This window comes from Oculina patagonica, chromosome 8 (genome assembly GCF_052425735.1).
Source record: "Oculina patagonica isolate OP01 chromosome 8, crgOcupat, whole genome shotgun sequence".
NCBI classification, from domain to species: Eukaryota; Metazoa; Cnidaria; class Anthozoa; order Scleractinia; family Oculinidae; genus Oculina; species Oculina patagonica.
The window spans coordinates 22,196,615-22,214,259 of NC_135765.1; the positions used below are offsets into that span (position 1 = coordinate 22,196,615).

The following is a 17,645-nucleotide window of genomic DNA, read 5'->3' on the forward strand; positions in this document are numbered from 1 at the left end:
CTTGCAAAAGAAATAGATAATAAAAGTTTTTTACATTACATATTACAATAACAAAAAGCATAGTGATTATTTACACAATATTGTAACATTGACTTGTTTGTTAATAATATAAGTTCAGTGCTGCGAAAGTTCCTTTTATGTAGATTATTCAGTATAAAAAAGTGTTATGAGGACGGTTGAACGTCCGTCAGATACTGATTAGATATAGATTATATTTGTCTTTATAATATAGATAGGAGTCTACGCGCGCTCTGATTGACTAAAAACCTATGCTTTATTGTTTTTCGTCAGCTTTCCTCGCGTGCTTCGCGCGTCGTTGACTGTTCGGTGGCTATAACCACTCGTATCCAACAAGGGCGAATGGAATAATTGTTCTATAAATTCCTTTTTAAGTATAAATCCACTGGACATTTCATTTTGATGTAAACGAAGTGATAGTATGAAGAGGCGGGAAAAGTGGCGCGGTGTTCACTTCTTGAGTTGCATGAAACTCGCAAGGAAAGCGAGCGAGAGAGTTTTCTTTTGAAGATTTTCTTCGATTTTTTCGACAATCTCCTCTTAAATCGTCTATTCGTGCTGAAAAATTGTGACAACAATTAAGTTTTCAGGGGCACCCATCGAGAATATAGTTCAAAACCACTTAAAGATAGCACCGTTGAACGTATTTTAGTATTTAAACGGTAGATATAGGCATATTTTTATCCCCTAACATTTTTTTATCTGTTCGGATTTCCTAGCTGAAAGTCTAGTGATCCGAAAGTTATAGGGATCGAAACTTTCCTTTTCGAAAAAATTCCAGCCAGAGAAGGGCTCCCGAAAATTCTAGGTGACCTTTTTAGAGTAAAAATCCGTTAAAAATGAATAATTATACCATTTTTTAGATATTAAAAAATCCTAGGAAAGGCAGGCAAGCAAAAAAATTTACAATGAATGTTCCGAAAATTCTAGATCTCAAATCGTCTTCCGAACAGATATTTTAACGAAATATTCCGTTGGGTGCCCCTGAGGTTTACGGGAAGATCCGAAGCAATGGCTTTTCTGGAAATTATACGCCTTGTTCAAGTCGAACGAAGTAAGGGACGGCTGTCATCGAGACTACTAATTATGCTGAGACGAAATTGCACTCAGAGTCGGTGAAGTTTATTGAAGTTCAAAAGACAAGATCAAGATTGAGAGGTGAAAAACTTACCTGAAATGCTTAGCCTTATTTTACGTCGAACACTGAATGAAATTGTGTCAGTTTTCTGGTTTTCCCGTAAACTAATCGATGATTTTCATCTTTGTTCGGTCGCTCTCGTTGTACATTTACAAGACCTTATTTTTACTGATTTAACTTTTCACTTGCGGCGTCTAAAATCTATATCATAAAGCAAAGAAAGAAGCCCAAGCCATGTTTTATACTGTCATAAAACACTCCGGGCATTTGAGAACACTCGAGAAATGTAGAAAACATTCGCCTGCGGCTCATGTTTTCTACATTTTCCTCGTGTTCTCAAATGCCCGTCGTGTTTTATGACAGTATAAAACATGGCTTAGGCTCCTTTATTTGTTAATTATTTTTGTCTTTATAGATTATATTTGTAAATACTGTAAATCGTATGATTATACCTTCCATGTTGTTTTCAATGTAAATAGCTTAGCTTGAAAGTCATATAAACTACATGTATTAAACATTACTTCTTATTTCTGCAATCTGGCCGGTTGTGAGGGCACTAAGGCCCCGTCCACACTGACCCGGGTAAATTTGAAAACGCATCTTTTTTTCCCCGGTTACACTTGAAAAACTGAACCCTTTACAGACTTGGTTAAATTTCTGTAAATTTAAATTCTACAGACTTTCTATAAAAAGAAATTTTAAGGTCTTCTTTCACCGTCATAACAGAATGTTTGTAAATTATGGTTTTACATACATTTTGCGTACTTTTTGTATTTTGTAATAAGACAAAATATTTATAAAATGTCTGTGAATTCTTAGTGCTCAGAGTATGAAGCATTGACCATAATTTACAGACTTGACAAAATCTCTTTATTAAGTCTGTAAATCTACGTTTTACAGAGGATTTGAGTGTTTGCAAATTGTAAAATGTATGTAAAAGCGCATAAGCAGGGCTATGTAAAATGTATGTAAAAGCGCATAAGCAGGGCTATGTAAAATGTATGTAAAAGCGCATAGGCAGGGCTATGTAAAATGTATGTAAAAGCGCATAAGCAGGGCTATGTAAAATGTATGTAAAAGCGCATAAGCAGGGCTATGTAAAATGTATGTAAAAGCGCATAAGCAGGGCTCTGCAAAATGCATGTTAGGCCCGGTTCATACGTCGCGTATCTGCCGTGTCGAATTCAATTAAACGCATTAGATTCGGAAGAAGTTCAACGTCTGAATCGGCTGTCGAATTTCTCCCGCACGTTCGACTAGTCTTGTCGCATTATCCGACAGAAACGCGACACCGACTCAAACGTCGAACTTGGCAAAAGTGTAGAAGACCAATGCAAGTCAACACAATTTGCGTACTTACCTTGCAAGCATAGCTTCAACAGAGCGAGAAATATAACCGGATTTTGGCTGAATTTGGTTACGGTAAATACCTAATCGTACCTTTTTGGCACGCTTCAGCTGCATATCAGGCTCGTTTGGTCTCGCTATGGGTATTTTGGTCGACTGTGTCTCGCCAAAATACGAACCATGGCTCTGCCAAACTCGCCTGATATGCTACCGAAGCGTACCAAAAAGGTACAAGTAGGTATAATAAGCAGGGCTCTGTATAATATCTGAAAAAGTGCACGTCAGGACTCTGTACTCTGTGAAAGTACAAGTACAAGTCGAAATCTGTGTTATTTTTTCATTTATTTATTTGTCTGCTTATTTATTTTCAATTAATTATATGTTTGATAAGCTTTAGTGACACATTGCTTTTAGAAGTGCCAATATATCGAGAGTTCGCTATATCGAAAACCTCGATGTAATGAATATCGGGGTACATTTTACGTTTGGATCTTTGGATTATGTTCGTTAAAACGAGGATTTTGTAATATCGAGGATTGTTACATCGTGGTTCTGTTCCATATATTTTATTGTAACTTTGGCCGGCCAGAAGAATATCATTATAATATATATATCATAATATTTATTTATTTATTTATTCCTTTGTTTAGTTATTTATTTATTTATTTATTGTATGCGGAAAGAACATCGCGTCCCATTATCTTTCTGTCTGCTTCGGCCGGGAAGAACTGGTTCCGAACCGATCATGCGCAAGATGACTAAATCCCGGCGTCCTCTCTGGCTCTGACTTTTTAGCGGTTGATAGCAGGGGTGAAAAACAACTACGCATGCGCGGGTCAAGGCGCGCACTGATCGAAAATTTGATCGAGTTATTCGACTGGTTGCACGATGTACGCGCGATTGTGTTAGTTCGTTGATTTCAGTTTTCTCCTTTGAAAAATACTGAAATGAAACGCGTTCAAAGATGGTAAGTGCTACTGCTAAGGTATATCATCTGGGCAGTAAATAGATTTTTGTTGGAATAAGTTTTTTAAAGACTCAGAACCAAACAAAATGGATTGAACGTTTGTACTCAACCGCCAAACATTTCTGCGAGCCGAAGGGATGACGAGTTTAAACTAACAGGTAAGGCAAGACAACTTGGTTTGCTTTGTTTGTGTTGTAGTTTTTAACAATACCTTTTAAAATTGCTTCATTGATTTAAATAGTACAATTTAGAACTCGAAAAAAGCAAATATCTCTCTTAAATAACAAAAGTAAAGCAATGTATAGCAAGCTTCCGTACAAGACAAAACTCGATCACATGGTTTGCACGCCAAGTCAACTGTGCGCCACGTTTAAAATATCATTCAATCTCATTCTCTCTTCATTGTACATTTTCCTATAGGAATGTGACATTTGTAACGGTACCAAGAGTGAACGGAAAATTATTAATCCTCTTGAACCAAGAGAGAAGTTCGAAGGAATTTTGCCATTCAGCAAAAGCGATAACAGCGCCAACGTTCCCGTGGAGATGACTATCAAGGAGTAAAATTCCGCTTGGAGTAGGTATAAATACCACTGTATTGCCTCCTAAAATAAACAGCGAGGTAGTTTTCCCTTTATTCAAAGCACTTCTCCAGTAAAATGGTAAACTTGCGGCTGGATTGGCCTCTTGAGTTATGCTAACTGGAAGCTCTGGCCCAAGGACAACGGAGCCGATGATGTTCTTTAGAAGAACTGAAGCGGCTGACACCGCATATGTTGTAGGGACATTTCTTGAAATAGAGTCATAAACATTATTGCCAAGTATTATTCCTTGGACGATCACTTGGTACACCCATGTTTGGGTCAGTGGTAAATTTCTGTTAGGGACATCCACATTATCTGAAAAAAACAATTTGCTGAATAAAAGTGCAATAAAGGTACATGCATTACTGCCCATTCTTCCGAGAATTGTTGACTGGGAAATGTTTGCTGGGAAAGACCAGATTGTAACATTTCCATCATTTGTTGGTGGTATTATGATTGGTTGAAGTGTGTGTACCCTCCTGCTGCTTTCAGTGGCACAGCCAGTTGTGTTTTCTCTTGAAGCATTGGTGGCAGAATGATTAACCTTGGATGGCAGAGGAATTGCTGTGTAACTATTCACAACGCTGTCAACTTTCTCTGACCATTCATTGGAGGTGTAATAAGTTTCTGCCTCTGATGGAGTCATTGCTGTGATGTTTGTGTTTGTGTCCTCGTCATCATTCTCAGAACATAGGTCTTCTGAATCATTTTCTTCATTTGGTTTTTTAAGGAGGCCAGTGTTAAAGGTGTCTGCTAACTTCTGTGCTTTTTTTTTCAAAGGAATTAAACAGATTGGACAGGATCCATTAGGCAAACATGCCTCGTGAAAACAGTGAAAGCAGGCTAGTCTTTTAATGCTGGTGACATCTGAATTGGAACATGTTGGGTAGTCGCAGAAAGTGGACGGGTCTGGCTCTAGGCCAGGTTCAACATCATCAAGATTGTAGCTTAACGGGAAGCATGTAGTATCGACCGTGGTATCAAACGTTGGTAGGAAGTAAGTTGGTCTTCCTTTGGGACGTCCCCCTGCTGTGAATGTGCGCTCAGTCTGAAGTCAAGAGGAAGTAAGAACACTGATTAATCTTAACTGTACAAACTGTAGTTTGCTTTGATGCCTCTTTTTGTGAAAAGAGGGGTACATAGAAGGTTGTCCCCCCAGGCCCCTCTCTTTGAAAAAGTAGTTCTCAATTAAATTTTCATATTTCAAAGGAACATTGTTTAAAGTGATTAGGCTTTTTCAGAATATAGTTACAATGAAGATACAGAGAAAAGTTTTTTTTGTTTCTAACAAGGTCTGGTTTGTTTATAAGCCAGGGTGAGACAAAAATAAAAAGGGAGCTTGCCCTTTGGGCAAGCTGTTATTTTATCTTACTAGCCCAAAGCTCTGAGAACCTAGCCCGAAGGTAATTTGCATAATTAATTATATGCAAATTTAAAATTGTTCTTCCTTTGGAGACAATAAATACATAAATATTCAAAAAGAAAAAGAAAATAATCTTCCACAAGAATTAAAACAAACACAACGATTTTGTGGCAACTAACTTTGAAGCTTAATGTAGAGGATTGCAAATATGAAGGATCCTGAAGGATACATTTCAAGGGACATAATTCATATGCATACATGACGTACCCAATGCCTGCAATGCATTTCGGGGCGTTTTCAAAAACGGTCAGCCATTTGCAAGTTTTACAAAGTGATGGAGTACTTTACGGCAAAGCAATACCATGGATTGGAGAACTATGACTTCTTTTCTTATTGTGAATGCTATAGAAGCAAAGATCTTCCAATATAATTTTCTGGAAAGACACAATTCCTCAGAAAATGGTCGTTACTCATCTTAACAGAGAGAAATATAGTCGCCACGTTCAAGTTGGCGACTATAAAACCAGGAGTTTTGTCTCCAAGGATGCAGTAAGTCACATTTTTGAGCCCCAAAATTTTCCCTCTAGTCTAATTTGTCTGATGCACATTTATTTCTGGAGGTTGTCAAAAAAAAAAAACAATGTTTCTTGCCCGTGTTTTGCTTGCCCGTCGGGCAACCCGTGATCAGAATACGCTAGCCCGACGGATAATTCTACTAGCCCCGGGCTATCGGACAGCACTTTTGTCGCGCCCTGATAAGCATGGTCTGAGTAAAAAAAATCCAGCTCTTGACATTTAAAGAGGTTTTCCACTCAAAAAAGTGCTTTTTAGGAAATTAAGTTGAGTAATCCCTTATGATGGGGGCAATTTATCATAGCATCTTTAAGGAATGTTACCTGTTGTGAATTGTGGCATTTTTGGGAAATGTCATGAAAAAGATCCAGAAGAAATTCTGCAGTCTTGCCAGCAACCAGCCACAAGTTTGGCTCACTCTGTCCTGGAAAAAACTGAGGGACAAAATTCTGAATAAAGTCACTCAGGAAACCTGATGACGAAATTGCTTTGGCCGTTTGTTCAATTTCTGTTGCTGTGTTGTGTTTCTCAGTGTTCCTTCTTAAAATTGAGTGCCAAACTTCTACCTTTTTTCAGTGATCAGTTTGAGGAAGCCAGTTTTCTTTCGCCAGTATTCTGGGAGGTGCTGACGCTGGTAAGCACAATCACTTAAAAATGACAAAGTGGATTTGTCATAATGCCTTCTTCTCCAGCAAATAAATAAAATAGCAAATTCAGCCATGACTTTCTCATACAATTCCATGTCTCCACTTCTAAAAATGTTGTACTGGTAAAATACCAGGGGAACAACATGGTCCAGTAAATGTAAGATTGTGACATACTCTGGTTTCTTGCACATGCCAAATTTTCCAACAACTTTGGGTCTTATTAGTTGCCACCCAAGCAATGCAGCAGTAACACATAATGATGTCCTGAATGGCTTTGGTTTGTTAGCCAAAACTCCTCCAAAAACACTTGAATACAATTTGTTAAAAAAAAATTTGAAATGTAAAACCAGATCTTCAAAGGCATTTAAACAAACGTGGAATGGGCCTTGCTCAGGGACAATGTTAATGTTGGGGTTCCAACCACTTGCAATTAGTTTCTTTGGATAATACCATCCAGGCCAATCTGCAGGAAGGGGCACTACAAACTTTTTGCTGTAAACTTCTAGTCCAGGGTACTTGTTCAGGATGTGGTTAAGTGCTGCTTTGTAATTGTCCATGCTTTTAAGGTCCTGTTCAAATTCATCTATTAACATACAAGTCTCCAGGGTCTCAAGGTCATCTTGTAGAGGATCTGAGTAAACTCTAAGAAATAAGTAAAGAACATAAGTTATTACAAGAGTGAGACACCTACATGTAAGAGGGTCTATATAAATGTTCAAAGTAAGTTTCTTTTCAAATTGATTTGAAACCTTTAATCTTTCTTTTCTCTCTCACCTCAATCTAAGCAGCCTTTCTTCTCTTTAATAGAGTCTTGTCTGCTCAGAAATCAGTAGTTTTGTAAACCACAATAATTGTTTAATACTTCATTTCATTTAGACTTAGTTTTAAGACTAAGCTTGTGTTTTTTACTTTGCAGTGCTTTTTAGCTACTGTACATGGTACCTCAGTTCCTGTAGTGCTGTTTGTAGTTTTCCTGGATCCAAATTCTTCATGTGAGGCGGCAGTTGATCCAGAAACTGATGCTGCATGTAAACTAAAGCATTCTGTAAAGCTTCATTTATGGCATCTTTGTCAATTCCACCAAGACAGGTTGTTTGTCTTCCATCTTTGTCAAGGAGAACTTCTCTGTGCAAAGAAACTGAATTTGTTCGTGGAACTGCATAAATTGAAGGGTGGACATCAAGCAAACAGGATGCCATATGTACTACACTGGTTGCTTCGAGGGTTGCTGGCGTGTGACGAGTGTGGATATTGTGGAAGTCGTCAACCATCAAGACAATAAAACACGACAACTGCAAGAAAGAAGCTACATGTAAACCATCATGAATTAATTCTCTGAAATCAATTGTGTGTTATTCCTTTGAGGAGGACTATATCACTTTGATAGCACAAAGACATCCTATGATTTTTGTTGTACAAAGACTTTGAAAGGATTCATTTTGGTGTATTTTTTAATATACTATTCTTACCTCATTTGCTCTCTGCAGCTGCTCAGCAATATAATTTGCATGTGCCTTGTTGAGATTTGCTTTTATAAGCTGTACATTTCTTGGTGTTGTACTGTAGCCAAGTGTCTGGCCAGCGGACAACCCACGCAGTGACAAACCACAGCTTGCTGCATGGAGGCCACTGTCCTTTTGGAGAGAGGATGTTTTTTGAGATCTGTTATAAATAACAACACATTTTTGTATAATTATCATGAACTTCGAACAATGATTTAGCCTTAAATTTAATATGCAGCAGCATGATACTCAACAGTATTTTACCTGAAGTAAGCAATTATGTGCATTAATGACACTGCTCGTTGCTGTTGTAGATTCCTCCTTTTTGTGGATGTTTTTTTATTACTTATGGAATTTAATATCTGCTGATACAGTCCTGGGCTGTGTAGGTCACTAAATTTCTCCATTTCCTCTGAACTATATAACTTCTTGTCTGGGTGTGCCTGTTGTTGTCTGTAAAGGGCAGCTTGGAAGCTTGGTACCAGTTTTTCTATTGTTGACTCTACAGGTAAAAGTGTTCTATTAGTTTCCAGACAGGAAGCATTGTCTAATTCACATCTATCTCACTTTTATTTAACAAATTATCCATTGAGCCAGACATGGTTATATTATAAAAGTCTGTGATACCAGGGCTGTGTTTGTCTAATCTAATCTACAGTGTGTATCAAATTGTTCATATACAATAAAACAGAATAGGACTTACCCTAATAACATTCTAATGTAATAATTTATATTCATTACATATTTTCTGTAGTTGTTTTTATCTTTTATCTGATAGTTAAGGTCTACTTGAGGACCCCTGTTACTCACTTCACACTGATACTAATGTTTCTTAAAAGAAATTATTTCAAAATGATAATAAAAGTGTTAGAGGAAGCCCTGAGTTTTGCTCCAGTTATTAAATTACCTGATAAAGAACTTATTTGCTCCTTTGCTTTTGTTAGCTCCATCTCCAGTAATTTAGCTTTTTGGTTTGTCTCACTTAGCTGTTTTGCTAGCTGTTCTGTAGTTTGCTAGAAGGGAGCAGAAAAAAGGTTATTCATTTTAACAAACAGAAAAAAATGTGCTTGTTTTGTTACCTGTTCAGCAATTATGGACGCCAAGGCTCCAGTTGGTTGCAACTCTGATGGAGAACTTGCTCTCTGAAATTGTTTAAATAATGCATTGTTACAAACTAAGTAAACGATAAATCTAAGTGAGCGTTCAGAAGTACAGAAGCATTTCAGTGGGTTTTTTTGTATGTATTTTAAGGCGCGTAAATAAACAATTACCTGATTGGGAGGTTTGAAATCTACTTCATTTTGGAATATACTGTCTGCGGTCTTGTAGCACTTAATACACCATCGAGTTCCACGTCGGTATCCAGGAATGGCTAATCCAATTCGGTCAAACATCCCAAGAAGTCTTAGAGGGATTCGTTGAGAGAAAAGGTCTTTAGAGTGTTGACTAAGAGGACATGCACAAAAACTGTTCGCTTCCCGATTGATGCGCGTCCAGTGTCTTGTGCAGGCCCAAGCATCTGTCGATGTTCCAACATAACGAGCAATATCGTTGTTAAAACGTCTAATTTTTCCTCTGCACTCCTCTCCAGCTCTGGTCTTTTTCGAGAACCAACAGGTATGTCCACCGGAAGTTTTAAATGTCACGCTAATTAGGGTAATTAGCATAGCAGCTCGCGCGGCCCGCGCGAAATGCATTTTCGCGGACTCCGACTTCGTGGAGAGTTTTTGTTAGGTGTTCAGAAAAAACACCCTGGTGTTCAGCAGATAGGTTGTCAATAAGTTCAAGGCGGACTCGCTCTAAGCTTAGGGAACTTAAACTCGTTGTCAAACTCTTATTCAGGGCGAAATAATCCCGGGTGTTTCAATTTTTTGAAAAATCCGCCATTTTACGTATGCTGTTGCCATGGTTTTGAGTTGTCATCCCCAGTTTCCTTGCGCGCGCGGCGGACATGCGTAGTTGTTTTTCACCCCTGCTGCGGTTGATTTGTAACGGGTCGAGGCAGCAGAGGGTCGAAGTGTGTCTACAAATCCATTTTTAAGAAGCTTTTTACTCGCTAGAATGATAATTTCGTTCGCCTAAAGACAGCTTATCTTCTCGTGTAGCTCCATGGAGTCTTCTTTCACCGGATCTCCGATCGTTGCGCCTGTTGTAGGCAAGTGTCTTTCCAAGGTAAGGTTTTGCACAATAGTTATACGAGTTTCCATCAGAGGGTTTCCATGAGGCTTTATTAAGCTTAATATTTTCTGAGTAAGCTTAAATATTGAAGATCGGTTTATTTTATTTATTTTATTGTTTGTTTCTTTCTGCTCGTACAATTGTCGTACGAATTCGACGATTCATAAACATGTCAGACATGTGTACAGTGTATGTTTGGCATTTTGTTATTATTTTTTATGCCAATATCTGTTTATCATTATTGTGGAAATTAAAACACCGAACTCCTCAACATGTCTTTTTATTCTATTATTTCCAGATACAGATGTTCAGGGTTAATGGCAACATAACATCTATGACCATGTAAGTACAAGACTTAGTTTTGTTCCTGACAATGAGTACTAATTTCAACATGTAAAGTACATTGTGTGCATTGGTACATTTATTTCAATCTCTCAACTCTACATGTATGTAACCAGAGAGAAAAGCCATCTTATTTTCGTTCTTGACTGTTCTTTGTGATTTTGTTTCGCCCATAAAGATATTCCTCTGCCCCCACTTACTACTGTCCCTGGGTCTCTGAGGATGGGGATCCCCAAATAAAAACCACTGTATTTATGATCAATTCTAATGCCTTGAGACCTTCCTTTGAACTTTTTTCGGCCCAAATACCATGGTAGTCAATTAGCAAAAGATCCATAACTTGGAGGAGTTTTATTTAAATGAAAAAAACTTCATTGATCAAAAGGGGCCATGTTTACTTGCCTGGATGTCATCCCCACCTTTTTTCAGGGTCTGGATTATGGGGGGCCCTTTACAGAGGACAATGTCCGGCCAAGATGACAATTTGTCCGGACAAAGTTTCAGTTTGCCGGTCATTTTCACCGGTCACATACATGGCTTTGAGAATGATAACTGATGACCAGAAGGGCATTAGAAAGTGATCTATTCATAAAAGTTCCTGCTAAAACAGCGAAGAAATAGCAAACAAACTATCTAACAAACAGCAGAAATGAGTGGTAGTTTAAAAGTGCTATTTTCAATATTTTGACCGTTCAGAAACGACACATGACCGAGCTAAAATCTGTCTGGCTGGACAACATGATCGGCAACTGTCCGAAAATTATTTTGAGCCCTGTATGAAGGTCTGGGTCTGCCACTGCACTTGAACAAGACAGAACTTATGCACTGTATTGTCTTGTATTGTCCACACTATGACTCGCCATAATAGAGAAAAATATTAACAAGCCAAGTACACACCTGTAGCCCAGACATCCAGATCCTGGATGGCTACCCCCAGCATTATTCACTGGCCCTACCTAATGCACCAGTATGAGAGTGAAGCAACTTACCAAAGAACCTAACAGACTTATCCTTGTTAGTGCTGAAACAAGGACTGCATGGTACATGTAAGTGCACTAGCAGTCCATTGCATTTACATGTACTATTAGGACACCCCTTCTCCCAATAAATCATAATAATATCAGCATAAACATTAACATAAGAAGGAGCATGTTTTCCCCTAATTTGAGTACAGTAAAAGCCTGCGATTAAGAACCTATTATTTTTCAAGTTAGCCTAAACAGGTTCTTACATAAAGGGGTATGAACACAAATTCAGGCTAATAAGGTTCTTAATAGGTTCATAATTTCTGAAAAAAAGTTTCAATATTGTTATAGAGATTTAAGTTGTATTCCTCCTATTCCTTGTATAAAATTTGCATACCACATACTGGTAAGTGCTTACAATGTATGCTAAAATGAAGCACTAATATGACATGATTTATGCATAGTAATGCTTTGTCCAAACTTATTTCCCAAAAGTAAATATTTTAATCATTTTTAAAAAAATAGAACCTGTTTCCAAATTTGAGGCTTAATATGTTCTTATAAAAATGGTCAGGTATCTACAGTGTTATTTGCAAATTTTAGCCTAACTGGTTCTTACCGGTACTCGCAGGTTTTTACTGTATGCTTATAAATGCTAGAATCTCGTTGATTTTGTTGTGACTTTGAATATGTGCTTCTTCTTATTTTGCTTGTGTTTATCTTTATGCTTATGATTCTTCTGTCACCATTATTGAATAAGCTGCACTGTACATGTACATGTATTTCATTACTTATGCTTATTCTTGTCATATTTTCCATTGGAAACCTGGTATGATTTTATTGCATGTGACATGGTTGTGAAATGCTAACAACAGGTTTATGACACAAATAATTATTGTGTTATGAAAATCCAACCTACAGCGTACAACTAGCTTACGAGTGTCATAGGCGTGCCGTAAGCTTGTCACATGTGACAAAATCGTACCGTGTAAAGTACAGTGTACCTAAAAGATTTCAGTCATAATCAGTTTGGTGATGGTCCATCAAACCCTGTAACAGATTTAGATACATGTACATGTACATATGACTGACTGACTGACTGACTGACTGACAATAAGAGTATATCTTTATCGTGCCTTACACTCCAAAATGAAGGTATTGGTTGAGTTACAGTAAAGGTTGTATAGCAACTACCGGTATGGTAACAAATTACTGAACTATAACATGCAATGAAATTACAATGCAAACTGTGCCTGACTGATTGACTCAGATTTTGTTGTTATTGTAAAATGTTTTTGCTAGTCAATTTGTAACAAACTGTTCTCCCTTATTCAATTTCAGATCCCACATTCAATTGCTGAATTATCTTATGGAACTGCAAGGGGAGTTGATGGCCTTTCAATCAATGTTAGTCTCCACCCAAGAGAAAAGAACCTTTTAAGGACATATGAGCCCTGCTCATAAAAATAAGAAGGGCTCATATGTCCTTATTAATAAAGCCTGGTTTACACTAGCAACGCAAGCGCAAGCACAAGCATGATCACGCAAAAAGGACAAATTTTGATCCTTGTGTTTGTGCTTGCTGTCAAAATGAAATGCGCTTGTGCTTTTGCTTGAGTCGAAGCCATTTTCACGAAAAAAATACAGTGTAAGAGCTGTTATCCTTGCACTTGTGAAAACCAGGCTTAACAGCCGGTCATTGGACATTGGCCGATCAAAATTTGTTCATGTCTGACGAAACGCCAAGTGTGGGCGGACATGATGTCCGGACAATTCATTGCAAATCATTGTCTGACCAAGATGGTGTCTTACTTGGACATATGTCCTTTCCGGAGAAGAGAGAACAAATTATTTGCAGCCCTACATGAGGGAAGTTGAAAGAATTAGATTAGTTCAAGCATAAAACAAAATGCATTGTATGATACTGCTAAAAGTAGTTCGTATAGTGTAATCGTCCGGGTGAGAGTAGTTCTGAGAAGAACTGTTGTTGGTGACTGACGTTTCGACAACCTGAGCGGAAGTCATCTTCAGAGTCAAGTGAAAAGTTGTTGTCAGTCGATGATGTTTTAAGTCTGGTTCATTGATGTCGATTGGTCAGTTAAGTCGTGATGTTATTGGCTGTAAGACTCGTGTTAAGTTTGTCAACAGTAATTGGTCAGTTTCGATCCGTCTATTGTCAGTCAAATTAAGTTGTTCTGTTCCGTCTATTGTTAGTCAAATTAAGTAGTTCTGTCGGTCGATGGTGTTCAGAAATGTGATTGTTGACATCACCATTTCTTGTCGCTCGTTTGTGTTCAGTCAGTCTCGTGTTGAGGTTTCTACCAGTCTCTCCGATGAAGGAGGCCCATAACATCACAGCTAAACTGGCCAATCAACATCAACGAACCTGACTTATAACATCATCGACTGACAACAACTTTTCACTTGACTCTGAAGATGACTTCCGCTCAGGTTGTTGAAACGTCAGTCACCAACAACAGTTCTTCTCAGAACTACTCTCACCCGGACGATCACACTATACGAACTACTGATACTCCTGGGTTCAAACCATTTACTGTACTGCTAAAAGTGTTTAAACTAGATCTATCAAGCAGCTTACGTTAAGGTATAAATGTATATAAATACATCGGTGCTCACATGGAAGTATGAATGTACTGGTACATGTAGCATCATACTCACATTCACATATTTTATCCGTTGAAGAAAGCTTATAGGTTTAAAACGTGCTACATGTAATAGATATTTCAAATTGTTATAAAAGCATGTTTGCAACAAGTGGATTTTGATGATTATGTTTATGTATTATTAAGCAGATTAAACTACATGTATTGACAGTACATCTATATTAGAATGTAGGTTGAGACTGATTTACAATTAAATAACATGATAGATTATTTAAATTGTTAATTATTAGAGGCGATATTAATTTGTGTGTTTATGTTATGTCTCTAATTGACTATGTTGGAAAACGAGAGGGGTGAAATACATGTTTTGTGAAATCATACTTTAATTTTTTTAAGTAATATATTGTAATGATACATGCAGAGCAGGTTGTTTTGAAATAAAGGTTTTATGGCTTGCAGTTTTCAGACTACCTTATTTTTATCACGGTCGAATTCCAAATGAAATGCAATGCATGTTGTCATTTCATGTAAGGGTAAATCACATTTGCAGTGTGCTACAGCCATTTAAATATATGTTCATTAATTTTACTAATTTGTAAAGAGATTTTATAAAACTGCAAAATCTCTTTAAAAAAGACATTTTGCAGCCCTTTGAATTGATCTTTGGAGTACAGATATTTTACATGGATTTTATTGTTCTGCTTGAAATCTATGTAAAATAAGTACAGAGATTTAACAGAGATTTTAAGTACATTCTTCTTAAATTTGAACATTATTGGCATAATTTACAAAGAAAACACCAACATTATATAGACATTTTACAGATATTATGCAGAGAATCCGTAAAATTCACAGAGATTTTACAGATGTTACAAAATCTCTGTAAGTGTGCACATTTACAGACTTTGGAATTTACAGTATAAATATATACATTTTATAAACATTTTACATAATTCAGAAAATCTCTGTAAAACTTTTACAGAGATTTTACAGACATGTGATAAAATCTCTGTAAAATAGTTAACAAATTTACAAGAAAAATACCAAGTTTTTACAGATATTATGTCTACAAAATTTACATACTTTCTATGAGATTTACAAAATGTCTGTAAGTGTGCACGTTTACAGACATTGAAATTTACAAGTAAAGTACAAAGATTTTATAAAATTTACAAAGATTTTAATAACATTTTGTAAGTCTGTAAATGGTTCAGTTTTTCCAGTGTTAGGCCAACCGTCCACACTGAAACGGCGTTTTCGGTCACCGAAAACGGAGCTTTTCAAAAACGCTCACCAATGAAGCGTATCGTTTTCAAATTTACCCGGGTTAATGTGGACGGAAAACATTTTACCCGGCGTTTTCAAATTTCTCTCCGTTTCCAAATTTACCCGGGTCAGTGTGGACGGGGCCTAAGACGCTCTGATTTTATTCCGATCTTTTTGCTCTGATCATTTGTCTTGTCACTTATTTAACCATGAGTTAAAATCGAAACAATTGTGAACTTTATATTCTCGATATATTGCTTTGCACTGTTAACTTATGCAATGCAATACCCTTTATATACCACTTTAGCGATAGCGATGATAAGAAAATGTCAGGGCCGTAACTAGCAAGAGGCAAGACGAGGAACTTGCCTCGTCTTGATTTTATACCAAAATTTAAAACAAAAAATGTTAAATTGAAACTTAATCGCCAGTTGACGAAGATTGATTTTTCTCAAGAAATACCTTATGAAAAATGTTCAAAATTACTGGAGGTATGCCCTTAGATCCTCCCATCAATATCTTGCATTCTCTATGCCAAAGGTTTGGTTACGGCCCTGAATGTATGTTTTTCTTAGAAATTGGTACTGAACATTTTTGGACAGGTTGTTGTTCAACTTATCGTTGCTCAGTACTTTGGAGAATTTCTGTGTCGATAACGAAAAAAATTATTTTCGTTTCTTGTAAGCAATGTTCGGTAGAAAAAGTCTAAACTCAAATAACTCGCGACGAAACCGAAAATGCTTTGGCGTAAATACACCATTCGTGTACGACTCCAAATCCCCGCGTATGAACTTTCTATACTTATTCCTCGCCAAGAAAAAAATGGATTCTATTCCCCCGTGGGGTTGCCTTTGGACTCCCCTTTCCCCTCCAGAGTCTGTACGGACGAGGGAAGCTCGCGCAGGCGTACGCTACCGTCAAAATCAAAATTCATCGCGTCGATAGCTAGCTGTAGGTTACCAAAATTTCATACCCATTGTGCTCTAATGGCGCGTGAAGTTCACTATGCGTATTTCTTTTATGTATTATTGGAAAGATAAAAGATAGAATACAAGATAGGATTGTTCGTCTTTTACAATACTGTAAATCGTATGATTATACTTTCCATGTTGTTTTCAAACTAAATAGGTTATGGTAGTGTTGCCTGAAAGTCATATCAACTACATGTATTATAAATATTTCTTACTTCTGCAATCTGGTCGGTTTTAAAGGGCATTTGTTTTACTTTTGAAAGCATTACTAAGAATCCAAACGATTGTGGTCCTTAGTTTCTCTCTATATGTACACTGAACGTTAAACGGTTACAGTGGTACGCGCCGTACCATTGCCACTTGATAAAGTTTCTGATTAGTTTTTGACACTTTTTTTACTTTTTTTGCAAAATTTTTGGTAGTCTCTGTTTTAAATGACCAATAAAAATACGAGAAGTAAATAGGCGAAGTTGACAATTTTCGTAGAGCGAGCGTGGAACTTGACCAGTACAGTTCTTGCACTTTTATTGGTCAGTTCAAACAAAATCCATTAGAACGTTGTGAAAAAGATGTCAACAATTTGTCAAAAATTAATCAAAAATTTTATGAAGTGGCAACGATACAGCGCGCAGCACTGTAAAATGTCACAATTTAACGGCACATGTTACAATTACCTCGATTTTATCAATTTAGATGACAACCAGAACAAGATGAAAAATTCCCTGTAATCGGACTAGTTATTCAATTCAAGCTGCTTTGGCCATCCATTTAACTACGGTTAGTCGAGTAAATGTTATGCAAGTTCAAAAATGAAATTAGGAAGGCAAAGAAAACTATCTTATCGGCACGAGATTCAACAAGGCTTGCGTACTAGGCCGGTGCATCATGGGTGAAAGTTGTGGGTGGGGTTAACTGATAGCTGAAAATCAGCCAAATTTTTAACTGTTAGCTGAGAAACGCTGAGTTTTATTACTGACAGTTGATTAACTTTAAGTTTCCGTTAGCAGAGATGGATAATTTTTCACTGAATATCCTGTGTATATCACCACAAATAGGCCATCTTTAGATGTAGGTCAAGAAGGATTTTTAAATGGCGGTTTTGCTTGTTCTCAAGTGGAGATAATTATATCCCTGATTGTTTTGTAAGGAACTGTCTTGTT

General features: G+C 37.1%; 2 protein-coding genes and 1 long non-coding RNA gene across 3 annotated transcripts; 1 reads left to right on the forward strand and 2 right to left on the reverse strand.

Annotated features, from left to right (window-relative positions):
• Positions 1–3,884: 3,884 nt before the first annotated feature.
• LOC144663215 (uncharacterized) lies at positions 3,885–6,559 on the reverse strand (the record flags this gene model as incomplete). The annotated part of the gene is made up of 2 exons (XM_078524130.1): positions 3,885–5,102; positions 6,314–6,559. Coding segments are annotated over 2 exons (1,464 nt in total), but the record flags the coding sequence as incomplete, so codon positions are not given.
• A 2-nt stretch (positions 6,560–6,561) lies between these two features.
• Positions 6,562–10,110, reverse strand: LOC144663216 (uncharacterized; the record flags this gene model as incomplete). The annotated part of the gene is made up of 7 exons (XM_078524131.1): positions 9,411–10,110; positions 9,219–9,281; positions 9,047–9,152; positions 8,404–8,641; positions 8,107–8,299; positions 7,580–7,929; positions 6,562–7,279 (listed from the first exon to the last, which is right to left on the reverse strand). Coding segments are annotated over exons 1-7 (2,094 nt in total), but the record flags the coding sequence as incomplete, so codon positions are not given.
• Positions 10,111–10,153: 43 nt separating this feature from the next.
• Positions 10,154–14,706, forward strand: LOC144662897 (uncharacterized). Its single transcript, XR_013572558.1, has 3 exons — positions 10,154–10,311; positions 10,616–10,659; positions 12,966–14,706. It is a non-coding gene; the product is annotated as an uncharacterized LOC144662897 (long non-coding RNA).
• Positions 14,707–17,645: the final 2,939 nt, after the last annotated feature.